Consider the following 19425-nt stretch of genomic DNA (forward strand, 5'->3'; position numbering starts at 1 on the left):
TGTCCGAGGCAGGTAGTTCACGCAGTCCCCCTGATTCTGTGATGTGAGGTGCTGTACACTTCACTCAAATGTTACTTCACATGGTGTGTCCATTGTGAACTGCGTGGCACTCTTGTGGTCCCTGTGACGGGTTGGTAGGGACACGTAGTTGTGCAGACTCTGATGTACCTGCTCTGTACTGCACAATGCCCTGTTGATGCTCTGATACTGCATGCTGCCCTCTCGTTACCTGCTCTGATGTACCTGCTCTGTACTGCACAATGCCCTGTTGATGCTCTGATACTGCATGCTGCCCTCTCGTTACCTGCTCTGATGTACCTGCTCTGTACTGCACAATGCCCTGTAGATGCTCTGATACTGCATACTGCCCCTCTCACGTGCTGCCTCTGATGGGCCTGTTCTGTGCAATGGACTGTTGATGCACTTTGCCCCTCTCACGTGCTGCCTCTGATGTACCTGCTCTGTGCAATGGACTGTTGATGCACTTTGCCCCTCTCACGTGCTGCCTCTGATGGGCCTGTTCTGTGCAATGGACTGTTGATGCACTTTGCCCCTCTCACGTGCTGCCTCTGATGGGCCTGTTCTGTGCAATGGACTGTTGATGCACTTTGCCCCTCTCACGTGCTGCCTCTGATGTACCTGCTCTGTGCAATGGACTGTTGTTGCACTTAGCCCCTCTCACGTGCTGCCTCTGATGTACCTGCTCTGTGCAATGGACTGTTGATGCACTTTGCCCCTCTCACGTGCTGCTTCTGATGGGCCTGTTCTGTGCAATGGACTGTTGATGCACTTTGCCCCTCTCACGTGCTGCCTCTGATGTACCTGCTCTGTACTGCACAATGCCCTGTTGATGCTCTGATACTGCATACTGCCCTCTCGTTACCTGCTCTGATGTACCTGCTCTGTACTGCACAATGCCCTGTTGATGCTCTGATACTGCATACTGCCCTCTCGTTACCTGCTCTGATGTACTTGCTCTGTACTGCACAATGCCCAGTGGATGCTCTGATACTGCATACTGCCCTCTCGTTACCTGCTCTGATGTACCTGCTCTGTACTGCACAATGCCCTGTTGATGCTCTGATACTGCATGCTGCCCTCTCGTTACCTGCTCTGATGTACCTGCTCTGTACTGCACAATGCCCTGTTGATGCTCTGATACTGCATACTGCCCTCTCGTTACCTGCTCTGATGTACCTGCTCTGTACTGCACAATGCCCTGTTGATGCTCTGATACTGCATGCTGCCCTCTCGTTACCTGCTATGTTGTACCTGCTCTGGTGCCCACTTTGCCCATGCTCACGCATACACTGTGATTTGACCCCTATTTTGGACAATAAAGGTAGTCTATCAAGTCTCGTGGTCTGTCGTTGTCATTCCTGCTTGCGTACAGCAAATGTGTATTCGTATATGCTTCTCATCAGTGGTTTCGGTAACATGACACTCCCCCTCCCTACGTCACGTCCCTTGCTGGTATTCCCCTCCAGACAGCCAATGGTTTGTACCTTACCTGCGTCGTCGTCCATAGTAGGCCATGACTAGGACGTGGTGGATCGCGAAGAGCATCGGGAAAGCGTGTAGCGCCGGGTCCATGGTGGTGGTCAGCTTGCGGTGGGTATCTCGGCTGTGTCACCTATGTTCGCTGTGGGGATTCCGCCGTGTTCAGACAGGTTGTTATTCCGCTGCGGTTTTATGTGTGTTTTCCGCCATCTTGATTTGGGGGACGGTCTTAGACGTCAGTGCGTACGGCGGAGCGTCCGGATGTGTTCCGTCCGCCGCGTGGTCGTGTGTAGTTGGCCGGCGGAGCGTGCTTTTCCGTCGCGGACGGAAATTTGACACGTTTTCCTATCCTGATATGGCGGACGGAGTATCCGCGGCAGGCGGACACGGAAAAGGCTTTTTCCGCCTACTCACGGGCCGCGGTGGCTCTTCCGTCCGCCATCCTAATCGACCCCTAAATATTTCTAACGGTTTCTTCTGTCAAAACATTACACCTGAAAGCAGGCACGTGACCGCTTTTTCACTTATGGGGACATAGCGTCAGTTCTGTCGTCTCCCCCAGGGATTCAAGAATAGTCCAGGGTTATTTTCAGCCAGGGTAACAGAGTTACTACAAATGTATGATGATGAGGCATTATCTTATGTCAATGACATCTATCTTACAGACGATGACTTGGACAGGCACTTGAACAGAGTGAACACCAAAATACTTGGTTTCGTATCTGAAGGGTACAAATTCAACTTTGAAAAATCAAGAATTGCCCACCTCAATGCCCTATTCTTAGGATAGGAACTTTCAAGTGAAGGCAAAAGCCTGGCAGCAAACTTTTTAGAAAAGTGTGCGCTGCTCCAACCTCCATAAACGATGAAAAACTTACAGTCAATTCTAGGCTTCCTGAATTTCGGAAGAACTTACATTCTAAATTATGCAGAAAGAGTTAAACCTCTCTACGAACTAATCAAACCTGATTTCAAATCAACTAATTGGACTCAAAAACAAACAGAAATTTTGCGTTCAGTGCAAACAGACATGTTAGCAACAACCAATTTACAGACACACATAAACATACGCAACCTTGTAATCCGAATCATCCCAGGGAGATGAGGATTCACGTACTTAACCTTTAATGAAGGTGAAAAGGTACCAATAGCTTATAAATCACACTTGTACACACCAGCTGAAATGAAATTCACTTCAACAGAAAAAATTCTGACAGCGGTTCAAACTGCAGTAGCAAAAGAGAGAGCCCTTGCACAGGGAAAACGCATAATGGTCATCACGCCTATACCTGCCTAAGAGGCAGTGACAAAAGCAAGCATTCCGAATGCAAAAGCTTTATTTCCAAGGTGGATACAATGGGTTAATTCTCTTGCTGCAACAGACGTTGAATACGTTTTTGACCCTTACTTGAAAACTCAAGAATTTCTACAATACGAACAAGAGTGTCCTCTACCCACTGAGATTCTGCCTCTAGAACAATACCTAAGTATAATTTATACAGACGGATCAGCACAGCCCGAAAATGGGGGTAAACAAGCTTATAGTGCTGCGTGTGCGATTGTTAAAGGTCGCTGGCGCGATGGTAAATTCCGACCTATGGTCACAAAAACTCAATCTCTAGGTGATTGTATAGCTCAGCGAGCTGAACTACAGGCTTTCAAGATGGCGCTTGAAAATACCAATCGCTAATTCCCCACACTCATAATGTGCCCTTCGTATTACTGCGTCCAATCTTACAATGAATACTTGCAGAACTGGGTTCAAAACGGTATCAAAGATTCAAAAGGTGGCACAATCAAGCATAAGTTGCTTTGGGAACAAGTAGTTCAATTACAGAAAGAACTACAAAAGACTCACGTGATCCATACACTGAGTCATCAGCGTGATGGCGTTCACGTTGCAGGGAATTCATTGGCTGATGAAGCCGCGAATGCAGCTGTGCAAACGGCTTCCGTAGCTGCAATCACTCGTTCAAAACTAAAAATAGACGGTGAAACAATGCTAGCTGTCAATGCCACAAGCAAAGGCAGCGGTGCAGCGTTACCTCTAAACTATCAACTCGAATATTCATACATAATTGATGCAAACTCCATTCCTTTTGCTCGAATCCCTGGAGTGTGGGATAGGGTAATTCCAAACAGGAGACGCTCTGTAGTTTGTCTGACATCAGTTCCCCTATTACACTGGTATGCAGCAGAGCAGCTAATCGATCACAGAGGAGCCATGAGGAGCCGTGAGTCAGAGGAATTGTGAGAGAGCCAAGGAGCAACGAGTTTCGTAGCGCACCCTGCATCGCATTTTGGGATCCAGGGCGCACTACGAAATTCGTTTTATTAATTAAATTGTTTACTTACCTTCAATTATCCATACTCCAGTTTTTAGCACCCCACACCCTGCCCCTCCCCCGCCCGCCTCTCCGCCCCACCGAAACTCCCTCCACGGGTCGTGGCTGGATTTACCATACACACACAAATGTTGGAGTGGGAAAAAGGAGGTATTTCTTAGTGGTAAAAGTTGCAAAAGCACACTGAGCAGTACACTTTTATGTCAGGGCATTAATTTGCATGGAGCCTGTGATGGTTCCTCGACCAACTTATCCTGCCACCTGCAAGGTTTTCCGGCAGCAGTGATAGATCCAATTTTTAGGCAACTTTCCAATGGGAGATACATAATGTTGAATGATCACAGCTGTTGAGGAATGATGCCAGGAATAGCCTATCTCGTTAGTGTGTCAGCCAGGGTCACTTGTTGTATGTAAGTATTGTTTCCTAAAACTAAGACAGACGGGGAATCGCTGCTATGGCCTTCACTGAACATCTCTTCTATACAAATTGATACTTTAAGCAGAATGAAATCCATTCTTTTACAAAAAACTGTGCCATTGACCTTGTCCAAAGAGACGTATGATCTGCAAGTTGCAAGGTCCTCTGCAGAGATGCATGCCCTAATTATCAACAAATTGCCCCATACATTTCGCAGAAATATTTGTTCGTATCTTAAACATGTCTGATACCAGTGGTATTGTACATGTATTTAAGACAATTTTTTGGGGACTGTTAGCACCCTTTGAAGCAGACCTAGGCATTTTTCCAAACTTCGTGCACTCTGTGTTTGGCGGCCTGCCTCTCATTTTGGGACTCGTAGCAGGGATACTATTCTTGTTCCTTCTGCTCCGATATGGCAAGTCCAGTCACCAGGGATACCCAGATTACCATGGAGAACACTCTTCTGGCAATGCATTATCGTGAGCGCATAATACAGATTCTTGGCTTGGCTCGTTTGAGAGATGTGAATATCACGTGGTTCCTGTCATTCAGACCAATCTGGCAAGATTGCATCTTACCTGTTCTACAATGCCTGCTTTGTGGAGAGGAATGCGTGTTGGATATTTGTCTGACACTTCCATCAGCACTGCCAATGGAGGTTGACGCTTTGATTGGTTCGGTAGTGGCTCATGCATTGTGTTGTCCCCAACGGCTACCAATCTTGATGACGGCATTCATTGAGGTCTCACCAGCAATTCCAGCTGACGGTGAGATATGTGGACCAACAAGCACACAGGTACTATCTTCTGCGAACATTGCTAATGCGACTGTATGATTGATCTACTTAATGAAGTGGTTCAACTTTCACCTACTGTGGTAGAAAATTTCTTTGCCAGCTTAGAGGATTTAATGTTTTCCCCTGACACCGAGAATAACTTCCGAAATTAGCACACAGCGTTCTATCAACTTTGAATTCAACCTTCGTTTTTCAAAAAAAAAATATAACTTCTAACTTTGGAACTCTATTTTTCTACGATTTGATTTGACTTTTTCCCAAAATTGAACTTTGGCACAAAGTAATCTGCTTAAAGTAGAACTATTCTTAGAGAACAAGAATTCTTTGAGTACTTCCTAGAAACAATATTGACCTTATCAAAAAACGAAACCAGTTTATATATTCTGCTATGGGATGGTCTTGACCTTTTTCTTCTGTATTTAAGAGCCATTTCATAAATGTAATTTTCATGATTCATTCAGTTACCATTGCCAATATCATACTATGTGCCTAAAATGAAATCATTTCTTCCAAATGCGTACAGTACAAATACTCATTTTCGTGTGCAACCATTTCAAATGCATTTTATGTATTTTTGGGTGAGATTGTAAACACATGATTTAGATATGTTTTAGTGCTTAAATTTAGTAATGTCGAACATAATAAAGTGGAGTGGGTGTTGTATAGCATTTTGGGACTCTAGTGTAATTTTCCCGATTCATGCCCTTATATGGGTATAAATCACCTTGTCCTTATATAGGCATAGAAATCATAACCATATTTAGACATAGCCCATGCAGTCCAAATACAGGCATGGATACTTTCACTAGTTCCGAAAAGCCACAACGATTTCTTGGAAAACTCGGCTTCAGCAGTTAGGGACTTCCCCTTGCTTGAATATTGATTTGTCCAAAACATCATGGAGTTTTCAAAGAACTGTGATTCTTTGATGACGTTATTATGTCCAACTTTACGTCAAACTCGACACCTTCAAGATATAAATATGCCCACACTTGCCCTTTCAAACACACGGTGGTTTGGAGCAGTTCGACTATCTACTTGCCCGACACAGCTCACTACAGGAAAGTGCCGAAGGAAGCCATCCCTCCAGCTGACGCACTGAGAGAGACACTGTCTTTTCTCTTGCTGAGAAATCCAGCTCCAGTGTTTCCAAGCTCCCCTTGCGGGGTGTTGGGAAATCGAGTCCTGAGACCGAGAGATACCAGACCTCCTTCATTCTAAACCAAGGTACGGAGCTGATTGGACCCTAAGAGAAATCTTGGATAGATTCTTGGCAAAGAATACTAAACTTATGCTACACCTCACTTACTTCTTCCCTTGTACTAGACTTAGGTTAGGTATATCGGGGTAGGCATATTTTAGAAGCACCAGTTGAGTACTTTTAGTTTTTATTTATTTATGTATGTATTTTATGGCTTAGAAACCATACCATGCTTTTACAGTATTATATCATAATACTCTTCTTGCTGTACGCATCATACTTTACAGCCAGTATTACGATTGTAGCAGTTCATTTCTTCTGCATAAGAAAGAAGACTGTTCAATAAATACTTTTATTGAAAACGCCCATCTCTCTATTTCTCTGCACCTCTGATGAAACGAAGCATGCACGGTTGACTGAGTAAAATATCTATCTATTGTTTCCACGACTCTGAAGATACGTTTTATCTTGGGGAAACAAAGTTGTCATGTTTATGCGGTTGTCAGAAACTAATCCCTTCTTGTTTATTTGAGAAAGTTTCTAGTGACCTCTGAGCTAGCTGGCACTCACAATTAAATCTAATATATTCGATAGAGACCTTGTCGACATAAGTCCTACGTCAAATCTATAGGATATATTATTCCAATGCGCAGAGCCTATTGGGAATATAGGAACTACACTACAGTATTTGTGATCAATTGATGAGGGCTAATCACTGTTGGTGCAAAGTGGTCTGCAAACTAGACTGAGAAATTTCATTGGAGGAAATCATAAAGGCCTTAACTTGGCACTTGATACATTTATGACAACCAGACTAAAACTACAGCAAGTCAAAGTAATCAACATGCTGTATTTTACAGCAAGCAAGAAGTTCCAATGGAAGATTAAGGTTGAATCTAAATGGTCAAGGTGTGGATCTGATGATGCTGATACTCTATATGTGTTTGTAAATTGTACTGCAATGCAGTATTTCTGGGGGACAATTATTTGTGATCTTTCTATAATAATGGATATGGATGTTGTATTCACCACTCACTGTGTTGTTGGACACAGATAATCATGAACCAATGGTCTATCCTAGCTCTTTTTTTAACTGTCATCACCATGGCAGGGTTTTGTGTCACAATGGAATGAACAGTCACAAGAGAGTAGTACAGCCCCTAAGATGGACAAATGGTGGCCACTAATGTGGCATAACTATGAACGGGAGGCTGCAATCTTTTGAGCTAAAGGTGTTAAGGCGTGGTGATGACTACAAAATATTTGGAGAACATTTATAAACTCACAATCATTGTAATGTCACCTTTTTTGTCTCTGCTGTGAGTACCAATTATTTTAGAGATCCATAATTCTATAGTTCATACTGAGCATCCTATGTCTTTTTCATCCAGTATAATTTTTTACTTTTTTCCCAATAAAAAATAAAAACAGACATAACATTGCTGTATGATATTGTTTGAAGTACAATTAATAAAAAACAAGGACATTTTAATTGTGACTGGAGATGTATTCTTGCATTTGCCTCAAAACATCATGGTCACTTTTTTCTGCCATGAGAGTCAAAAGATGAATGACAAGATGTTCCATAAATTACCATTGTACAACCCTGGTCATGCACACGAGCAGTACAAGATTGTTTGGCACATCAAGCAAAATATATTTTTGCTGTTGGAGCACTCCCCACACACAAAAAAAGCCAGTGTTTTGCAGCTTTTCTTACTTATTTTGACTCACCTGGTAGTGAAGCCATGCGGCTGCTGCTTTACCTCATTTTAGGGCAACAACCATCACTGGCCCTCTACAGTCTAGAATGGTATCATTGCACAGAGCAACATTGATTCAGTGAATTAAAACCAGCTCAAGAAGCGGGCACTACTCTGACTGATATCCCTGAAGAGAAGCCTCTACTGAGGACAAGATGAATATATTGCTACCTAAACTGGAGAATTGAAGTTATTGCTACATTCGGGTGATATTTTATTGACGCAGTCCAGTCGCAAAATTTAGTAGAGTCCGTACTGGCTAGTTTTCAATTTCTCAGCTTTTCCAGCACTAATGGTAAACTTTACAAAAGGTGAGGCACTTCCCTTGACAATATGATACCTGAATATCGAGTTGGAAATATCGCTGGGCCACAATATTGTGGTAAAAATATAATGGGAAATAATATCGAAGTTAAGTGTATCATTTTTATATTTGTTAACAAAGTTTGATAAAATACTGTCTACTAAAATATATTGGCATTTAATATAGTTAGCAATAATGTCACAATTTTAATATTTGATATCAATCAAAATAGCTGTTGCAGGGCATGTATGTCTGCAACATGGCACTGTTGGAAAAGCAAAAAAAATGCTTTTTCAAGGGTTTTCATTATTTACCACCAACTTATAGTTGGTGGTAAATAACGAATCCTTAACTGAGGAATGCACTAACTTGAGTGCTTCCTACATCCTGGATTCGGTATTTTACCGAATCGGTATGTTAAGAATTCTGTATTTTACCGAATCCTTAAATTACCGATTCGGTAAAATACCGAATCCTTAAAAAATGCCACCTACATCTGGAAAGCCCAATACCGGTCAGTAATGGCCGAAATTCGGTAATTTCGGCCGTTACCGACAGTTATTGGGCGACCTACATCTGGCCCTAGATGATTTACATGCCCCATTCTACCAAATCGGAACGCATCTTTTGTTTTTGTCTCCACATTCCGAACAGGAACCTGCTAACACCAAAACATGTTAAATGATTGTCATCATATTTGAACATCCTAATGGCCTTTGTGTATTTTCTTACTTCCAGTCTTTGACAAAGTGGAATAATCCATCTTTTCCTTCAGGTGCTATAAAGGGGACAAATAAACAAAGCATGTTCAATGGTTTCTTTTGAAACGCCACATATTTAGCACTGGGCAACATAAATTTCCTTGTTTTGGTCGCAACTAGCTATGATCGAGCCGATAGGCAAAGATCCATGCCGAAGCTGCAGATATAGATGCCTAGCTTGTGGCGGATGGATGTCATCAAGCAAGTTCTCCTTCCTGAAGAAGTTTTCAACAGAGAGAAAAGTTTTCGTCAAAGATCGTTTGCTCTGCCTAGAGAGCTGCGAGAAATCTTTGGCTTGCCAATACACTGATTTAAGCAATACCTTAGGTGTAGCCCTAACTGCGAGCTCCCACAGCTCTCAAGACCCATTTCTATTAAAGAGGTCTTAATATACCTTATCCATGGAATATCTAAGGAACCAGAAATGGTCGGAATTTCTTCCAGGCCTTTACAAGAGGAAATGAGCTGTGGTGTACACCAGATTCTCCTCCAATAGAGCAGTGGCCATAACACTATTGTATCAGTGATTGGTATCAACCCCAGTTTCTTCCTCAATGGCAGCAGAGGTGTACTAACAGGTTATCCTATAAACTGCCCCTTAAATCTGTTTTCCACATCTAAAAAGAGGTCCACTTTTAAATGTACCCCATATTTCGGTTCTATAATAGGCCGTCCCCAATGCTTGAGAATGATATATTTCTAGGGTAGGGCTGATTGGTTGGAACTAGGATCTTAACCCCTTCGCTGCGGGGGTTAGTCCCCCGCTGTGCTGGGGGGAGGGGGCGCGCACAGCGCCCGCATGCTCATGACTAGCTCAGCTCGTCATGAGGCACGGCGCTCCTGTGCTCATGACGAGCTGAGCTCTTCACAGGTGGAACGTTCAGCACAGCAGGGGAATTCTCCCCGCACCTGAGTGTTCCACGGGCCATGACGAGCTGAGCTCATCATGAGCACAGGAGCGCCGGGGAGGGGTTAATAACAACTTAATTATTCCCCCTGCTACCTGTTTCAATTTAAGCCTACAGCACATGAGGTGAGTGTGCCACCCAATATTCTCTGTCAGGGTTACACCCAGAGAATAAAAAGTATTCACACTCTCAAGGGAGAGGCCTGTTAACTTAGGGTTTACTGTATTGAAGTGCCTTGGGTTCAAATAATTAACTTTGTCTTGCATAAGTTGATCTTCAAGATCCTCTCCTTACAGAAACTGGTAAGCACATAGGTGTTTTAGAGAGGAGCAACGTATCATCCGCAGACATAAGAGCAGGGATCCTCAACTTGCCCAGCCTGGGGCATCATCATCACACATCTCAAGATATCTACTAAGCCATTGGTGTACAAAGAGAATAGTGTGAAAGCAAGGACACACACTTGCCTTACTCTCGTGTTCACTGGGAATGATCCTGTTAATTATCCAGCACTCCAACATCTCACTTGTGCATAGATATCAGTGTGTAAGGATATCAAGCAAATAGGTCCGAACCCCGATCACAGCAAGGACGTTCCTCAAGGTCCTTCTTGGAACTAAATCAAAGGCTGAACGGAGGACCACAAACACAAACACAAAATATAGTCTGGCTTTGCCCAGAATAATGGTTTTGCGGTATAATAATTGGAGTCAGAAAATCTGATCGCTGGCATTAAGTGACTCCCTAAATCCTGCGTGCAATGGGATAAGTATTGCATTAGAGACAATACATTCCTGTAACCTCCCCAAGACTACCTTGCTAAATAGCTTCTGCATGCTATCAATAGGATTTATGGGCCTATAGTTGAGGGAACCCACTAGGTGGCCCTTTTTTTTATAGATTGGAATGATTTCAGCTCCTGCCCATGCAGGGGGAATTGGAGCCCCTCTCACGATGACAGAGAATACCAAAGAAAAATAAGCACTCTAAACACCTGGTTCATTCAGAAATATATCACACGGTATTTTGCCTGGGGCTCTGTTTGGGGCTATCGCTCTAATAGCTTTTGACATTTCCGGGATTGATATCTCACAGGAGCCATTACCCGATTTCTGATCAGTAGGCTGACGAAGACCAGACGCACAACTTGTATCTTCCTCGCTACTGTCACCACATGCCATTACAGCTGAATAGAAAAGAAGGAAACCCTGCCAGGGTCGACTTCAAGGTCCCACTAGGGGATCCTTACACTCAAACAATAGGTGACAAGAGGTTACATATCAGAGCTGACACAGAATCACATAGGGTCCATACACCTTTTTTATGGAAAAATATATATATTTTATTTATCATTGATTAAGCTAGACTTGATATAGAAAATTCCACATAGGTGCTTAGAAAAACATGTAAAACGCCAATTGATTTTGGATCTAATATACAGTGTGCCAAAAGAGATTTAAAGTAACATACATTTATTCAAGTCCCACACACTCCCACAGTCATCCACTGAAGATACTCTCACTCACAACCTCAATCAATACAGTATTTAAACATTCATACATAGACAATTATAGAGATACATGGCAGCCTGCAGAAAAGATTTTCCAATAGCCGCTAGAGCTAAAGTTGTAACATGGAGGCAATACAAGGTAAACAAGATGGTTAAACATGAGCTACATAGATGCCATCCATGTGAGTGATCAGTACGCTGACGAAGACCAGACGCACAACTTGTATCTTCCTCGCTACTGTCACCACATGCCATTACCCCTGACCCAGGTTCTGGAATACCTATACAAGTTCCCGGTTTAGCCCCTCTATCAAAGTAGAGTTTAGTTAAGTGCTCCTCCCAGTCACCAGCTGCGATATTAGTTTCAATTAGGTATAACCCATCCGCACTCCCAGTGGTCACTAGGTTCCAAAAGGTTCAATGGTCTTTGGATCTCCCTGCCTCAATGAGACCCACCCAAATTGCCCTCTCCCTTACTTTTTTAGCATCCAGTCAAGCTTTTTTTGTAAACAATGCCTAGCATCTAGAATCTCCAAACTATTCCTCTCCTTCACTGCCTTGACCAATTTAGATCTGGCCTCTCTACAGGTTGAATTATACCATGAGTATGATGGCCTCCCTCCCTTGGCGCGTCCAACTTCCTTAAAGAAATATCTGTCCCTTATGTTGGTGAACAGCTAGTTTATTTCCTGCGGCAACCACTCCCAGGGCCTACCTGATGTTATCAGTTTTTCTATAGTGGTCAGCTCTTGTAAGCAGTCAGCAACTAGACTATAGATTCCATTACTGGATTCCTGCGAATAGGACACTTTGCTCCACTTGATCCTCTGCCTATTGCTTGTAACTTACAACCTCCTATCACAGTCTGTGTCAGACACATTAACCTTGACATTAAGCAATAAATTCATTTTTAAGGGCAAGGCATTGTTGTCGCTGTCAAGACGTTCAACCACTTCCATGTCGGTTAAATTAGGCCACAGTCTAACATCTACCATTATATAGTAAATCAGACTAGAGTGGTTGACCCTATTAAATGTATGTGCCCCCAGTCTGTCAGACTTTGTTCTTCCATTGCATGCACACAACCCCTGTATTAATGTTAGGGCATTGAGCTGAAGAGCAACCGTAGACTATTTCTTAATTAGTGCTAGCCTGATCTTAAGAATATTCCAAACAACATTGTTGTTAGGGACGGGTGACCAGTTATCAACACTAAGGGGTCCATTAGGATGTCGGGCGGTGGCACTACCGAAACGATGGCGGGGCGGAAAAACAGCTTTTTCCGCCCGCTAGCAGTGGAAATCACGTCCGCCACATTAGGATATGTAAACACAGGTCATTTCCCGTCCGCCGCGGAGCGCCTCGCTCCGCCATCAAGGTGCGCCCGCCACCGCGGCGGCTGCAGCCAATCGAGACCCTCCGCCGCGGTCGATGACGTCCGCCCCGCTCGACAAATTAGGATGGGCCAAACAAGCTGACGCACCGCACCGGAGACACCGCACAGCTCTAGCAGGCGGAAAGTCTACAGCGGAGCACGCACGCCGAGATCCGACATGAACCCCATGGACCCAGCCCTCCACATGCATCCGGTCATGTACCTGCTGCAACACTATCGCCAGATGGGCCGCCGCGGACGCCGCCGCAGGTACGTCACTACACATATACACCACACAACACACATGCCGACACAGGTCCCAAGCACCACACTGGCATCCTGCTGGGGGGCACAACACATCCACATGGGCACCCACACATCACCCACCTCACAACAAGGCACCCCACGGCATCCGGAACACACAACGTCGGCCAACCTGCAGCAACGTCACGGTCACGGACACGTCACCGCCGCGGTCAACACATGCGCACAATGCAGAAGGCAGGGCAACACCAAGGCATGGACACATTCCAAACATCACAGCGACACACCACCCCGACCAACACTGCACACCACCCGAAGTAGTCACAGGCCAGGTGCCAATCCCGTGCACCCCCTTGCACATCAACAAGCACTGTAACAACAAGCACAATACACACACACTGCGACACACAACCAGGGACAAAGGCACAGCAGGATTGCCTGACAACGGACACACAACACCAGTGCACTCCCCACAGCCCACACAATTGTATACAAACATCCACACAGGGCAAGACAAAACATACAACAGGCATACAACTCCTGCCTGACACATGTGTGTCTCACACCATACAGGGGCACACATACATACACTACAAACTAACACCCTTCACACTGCACACCTCTGCCACACACATGCCATGTAAGCCATGCCACCAGGACCAAGGGCCAACACAAGACGACCATACACATACACGCCAGGGCACACAGAAAGGGTAACACACACCTCATCACATCATAAACATCTACTACACCACAGCACAGCTGCACACCCTGTGCTGCCAGTGTCCCCCAAGGTGACCTGTGAACAGTGTATGCAGCAATAGCAATTCACCCACACGAAAACTGCATGGCCTGCCAAATAACCATCACAGAGTACAACATCAGCAGGGCCACAATGGACTGAAGAACCTGTCCCCCTGTCTAAAAATCATATGGCCACATAGAACCTTGCAATGGTGATGTACAAAATAGACCATGGAACTCAGTCAAACAAGAAAATGAGTTTAATCAGTAAGGAGAGAGAGAAAACACACCATAATGTACTGTATTTATTCACATATTGCACAGATGTAGCTACACAACATAAGTAGACAACAGCAACTCTCAAAATCATGTGCAAATGCCATAGACTATGCACTGGTGAATCACAATCGGGAAGTGCAAAGTCCTTGGCAGGGCAGGGTACAGCACATCAGAGCAACAGGCCCAGAGTCCCTGGCAGGGGAGAGCACATCAGAGCAACAGGCCCAGAGTCCTTGGCAGGGGAGAGCACATCAGAGCAACAGGCCCAGAGTCCCTGGCAGGGGAGAGCACATCAGAGCAACAGGCCCAGAGTCCCTGGCAGGGGAGAGCACATCAGAGCAACAGGCCCAGAGTCCCTGGCAGGGGAGAGCACATCAGAGCAACAGGCCCAGTGTCCTTGGCAGGGGAGAGCACATCAGAGCAACAGGCCCAGAGTCCCTGGCAGGGGAGAGCACATCAGAGCAACAGGCCCAGAGTCCCTGGCAGGGGAGAGCACATCAGAGCAACAGGCCCAGAGTCCCTGGCAGGGGAGAGCACATCAGAGCAACAGGCCCAGAGTCCCTGGCAGGGGAGAGCACATCAGAGCAACAGGCCCAGTGTCCTTGGCAGGGCAGGGTACAGCACATCAGAGCAACAGGCCCAGAGTCCCTGGCAGGGGAGAGCACATCAGAGCAACAGGCCCAGTGTCCTTGGCAGGGCAGGGTACAGCACATCAGAGCAACAGGCCCAGAGTCCCTGGCAGGGGAGAGCACATCAGAGCAACAGGCCCAGTGTCCTTGGCAGGGCAGGGTACAGCACATCAGAGCAACAGGCCCAGAGTCCCTGGCAGGGGAGAGCACATCAGAGCAACAGGCCCAGTGTCCTTGGCAGGGCAGGGTACAGCACATCAGAGCAACAGGCCCAGAGTCCTTGGCAGGGGAGAGCACATCAGAGCAACAGGCCCAGAGTCCCTGGCAGGGGAGAGCACATCAGAGCAACAGGCCCAGTGTCCTTGGCAGGGGAGAGCACATCAGAGCAACAGGCCCAGTGTCCTTGGCAGGGCAGGGTACAGCACATCAGAGCAACAGGCCCAGAGTCCTTGGCAGGGGAGAGCACATCAGAGCAACAGGCCCAGAGTCCCTGGCAGGGGAGAGCACATCAGAGCAACAGGCCCAGTGTCCTTGGCAGGGGAGAGCACATCAGAGCAACAGGCCCAGTGTCCTTGGCAGGGCAGGGTACAGCACATCAGAGCAACAGGCCCAGAGTCCTTGGCAGGGGAGAGCACATCAGAGCAACAGGCCCAGTGTCCTTGGCAGGGGAGAGCACATCAGAGCAACAGGCCCAGAGTCCCTGGCAGGGGAGAGCACATCAGAGCAACAGGCCCAGAGTCCTTGGCAGGGCAGGGTACAGCACATCAGAGCAACAGGCCCAGTGTCCTTGGCAGGGGAGAGCACATCAGAGCAACAGGCCCAGTGTCCTTGGCAGGGGAGAGCACATCAGAGCAACAGGCCCAGTGTCCTTGGCAGGGGAGAGCACATCAGAGCAACAGGCCCAGTGTCCTTGGCAGGGGAGAGCACATCAGAGCAACAGGCCCAGGAACACACCCACATCGCTAACAATGGTGTACTGTAGCACACCTATGTGTGGCACAGGCGTCTGAGGGTGTTGACAACTCACTCCTGGCTGTCAGGTGGAGTGGAACCTGGCTGTGTGTCAGGGACTGCAGGTCGACTTGACTGGTGTGACAGAGGGACATGTGGTGTGGCTATAACAGAGGGCCTGCAAGGTGGAGGGCTGTGCGGACCAGGTGGCACCGTGGCACGTGGAGGTGGAGTCATGCACGCCCTTGACACAGTGTGGGTGGGAGAGGTTGGAGGGGTGCCCTTCCACTTCTTTGGAATATGAATTTGCTTCCCTGTCATGGGGTTGATGGGAAGTGGCGTTGACACCACCTGCACACCCCCCAACTGTTCCACTTCAGGGGCAGAGACTGCCACTCCCTCTGGAGAAGTGCTTGATCCTGCAGTACGCTTGTGCTGGCTACGCCTCCGGACCACTTTAGCCTCTCTGGAAGGTGTACCCCCCACAGTGACCACCTTCCCACTTACCCCAGGGATGGCCACTACACTGCCCTCCTGTCCCTTCTTGCCAGGGATGGCCACTACACTGCCCTCCTGTCCCTTCTTGCCAGAGATGGCCACTACACTGCCCTCCTGTCCCTTCTTGCCAGGGATGGCCACTACACTGCCCTCCTGTCCCTTCTTGCCAGGGATGGCCACTACACTGCCCTCCTGTCCCTTCTTGCCAGGGATGGCCACTACACTGCCCTCCTGTCCCTTCTTGCCAGGGATGGCCACTACACTGCCCTCCTGTCCCTTCTTGCCAGGGATGGCCACTACACTGCCCTCCTGTCCCTTCTTGCCAGGGATGGCCACTACACTGCCCTCCTGTCCCTTCTTGCCAGGGATGGCCACTACACTGCCCTTCTTTGCCACAATGACTGGGCTGGTCACAACAGGGCTTCCCTCCACCTGCCTCGATGTACTTTGTTCTGGGGTTGATGTGGTAGGTGGGTGTGTCCCTGTGTTCACCCCAGGTGTAGTCATGACATCCCACACATCCTCTGTGGGCATAGCAGAGTCAATATCTGGTGATGGCTCAGCAGCATGTGAGCCTGATGTCTGACACAATGTTCTTCTGGCCTTGCTCTTCTGTGACTTCACCTTGTCTGTGCATATTGGGGGGTCCCTGCCCTTCTTTGGGGATGGAGTCTGTGGACGGGATTGTTTGCTTTGGGTCTGAGCTGTGCTCCTAGTGTTGTAACGTTTACTTGATGTATGTCCCAAGTGCTCACTGTCATCTGATGTGGCCACTGACTGGGTGGACGTCACAGGCACCTGAGCTGCAAAGGGGGCATGTTGGAGGGCTGACGTCACTGTACCTGACAATGACAGGAGTGTACGATGTAGGCCACCCACGTCAGAGTGTATGCCCTCCATGAATGCCAGAACCTGCCCTATTTTGTAATCGTGGGCACTGAAGGCATTCAGCAGGGCGGTCTGGCCCACGCAAAGTTGCCGCAGGAGCTCTACGCACTCTGCACTGAGGGCAGCAGGGGGGACAGGTGCAGGTGCTGCGGTGCCATGTGTGAATGTCACACGTCCCCTCTTAGTGACACGGATACGGCCAGCCCCAGAGGAAGTGGATGGGAGGCTGGGCAGTGGCCGTTGGTAGTCAGATGCAGCAGCAGAGTCCCCATCCCCTGTGGCTGCTAACAGGGACTCATCCCCCCTGCCATCAGATGAAGTGGTACTCTGTGTCTCAGCCACAGATTCCTCATGCATACTCCTGTCACCCTCAGTAGCGCTGGTGTGGTCAGTGTCACTTTGCTCCGTCTCACCCTGCTCTGCTGCCGCTGTCGTGCTGGTCTCCCCACCACTTTCAGGATCATGTTCCGCCGTGGTGTCTTCCGAATCTGCATTAGTGACAGAAACATGGTTGTATAAGTGTCATAGTCTGGTCACACGATATCAGAGCAATGCAGCACATGAGAGGCCTAGAGCTACATGGTAACCACCACACCCTCAAATCATTGTGCTGCTACACACCAGTTACACCACAACTGTGCCTGTCATGCGGACAAACAGGCAGGAGTGGACCAATGTCGATGACACACAGCACTACACCCTGCCCATGGATGGTGTTCCCCTAGCCCACATGGACCTGCCCCACGGACATGATGTAGCCACAACTAACATCACCACTTCCAGAGCCTAAAGGGATCCAGAGGGGAATACACACACCTGTTTTGTCTACACATGCCACATTGTCAAATAGGCCATTACAATCACCATGTGCCAATGTGGGTTCACATTGTTGTCAGATGTGTGGGCCACTACCATGCAGGTGCATGCAAAGTAGACTGACATGGTGTAACACTCATTAAGTGGACACAGCTGTACAGCATAATAGGGACTACACCCACCATCACAAAGAAGAGTGACCATGTGGACAACAAAATATATGTCAAGGACTGAAAACTGCAGCCAGGAGCTGCAGAGTAAGGCCATGGTGGGCCAATGCCTCATACAGACACACATCACAGTTGCCACTCACATCACATATCACAGCATGGCAGCACACGCACATCACATGTGTCACCGCAGACACAGGCACTCTACACATGCATCCACTCCCAGACAAACTCTCCCTCCCCGGATACTCACCATCGCTGTCTTGCTGCTGAAGCCCCTTCAGACGTGCATCCAGGTCTGGATAGGTCACTGCCAGTATGCGTGCCATCAGCGGAGTCATGGTGCGGCGTGCCACACGCCCTGTGCGTGGTACCATCCCCAACTTCATCTCTGCCACTTGCTTAGCCAGCCGGCTGATGTCGTCCCACCTCTTGTGACAGTGTGTGTGTCGTCTGTTTGATACCCCCAGGGCTCGCACCTTTGCTGCTATGGCCCTCCAGACAGCCTTACGTTGGTGTACTTTGAGCTGCAGGTATGAGAGTAAAGAAGGACTAATGAACATTTACACATTGTCATATGTCAGCATCTATCAGTACAGCAGCCAGACACTGAATCTGGACGCACAGTGACCCCCCTCCCTCCAGAACTGGGGGTACCCTCACAAGGCCACTCTGCATGGCATAAACATTAGTGAATGCATGCACACATTGAGCTTCGTAGTCTCCATGATTATCACACTGAAGAATGATGATTCAACACAAATGCATCGACAGCACTGTGTAAATCATAAATTGTACAGGGCATTGATGTGGCATATCCACTAATCAGTGTGCAGCAACTGTAGCATGTAAGTTGGCTGATGGACAAACTTTGGAAGGGCAGCCACTGAACCTACTCTGTGGGGCACACTGACTATGACTACAGGGGCACCCTGAAATTACATCACAAGCGGACACTGTCCAACCAGCTACAAGGCAAACAACCGTTGGTCATGTCTGCCCCAAAAAGTAGCACATCCCACTCACACATACAAGTATTGGCCTAGGACAGAGTCATAATGCAAAACACACACTCCCACCACCAGCAAACATCTTGTCTGTCAGTGTTTGTCAGCACCACACATCCAAAATAACATACAGCTGCATCATGAATACACGTCTGACACCACCCTGCCCTACTGCTCCCTACATGGTGACTTACCACGACATTGGGGCCACCAAACAGCCGTGGGTACTGTGCCAGCACCTCGTTCACAAGGACATCCAGCTCCTCACTCGTGAATGGACTGGCACGGATCTTAT

At 47.4% G+C, this 19425-nt stretch overlaps 1 protein-coding gene across 1 annotated transcript in view; it reads right to left on the minus strand.

The window, feature by feature from the left end:
* The window catches only part of LOC144828156 (uncharacterized), a 50619-nt gene extending 31491 nt beyond the window's left edge, over positions 1-19128 (minus strand). Inside the window, exons 1-2 of the mRNA XM_078686262.1 lie at positions 18377-19128; positions 16456-17625 (exon numbers count right to left, since the gene is read on the minus strand). Coding sequence (XP_078542388.1) covers positions 16456-17625; positions 18377-18686 — 1480 coding nt within the window. The 5' untranslated portion in view covers positions 18687-19128. The remainder of the gene's footprint in view (positions 1-16455; positions 17626-18376) is intronic.
* Positions 19129-19425: the final 297 nt, after the last annotated feature.

Source organism: Lissotriton helveticus, chromosome 4_1 (assembly GCF_964261635.1).
Source record: "Lissotriton helveticus chromosome 4_1, aLisHel1.1, whole genome shotgun sequence".
Lineage (NCBI taxonomy): Eukaryota > Metazoa > Chordata > Amphibia > Caudata > Salamandridae > Lissotriton > Lissotriton helveticus.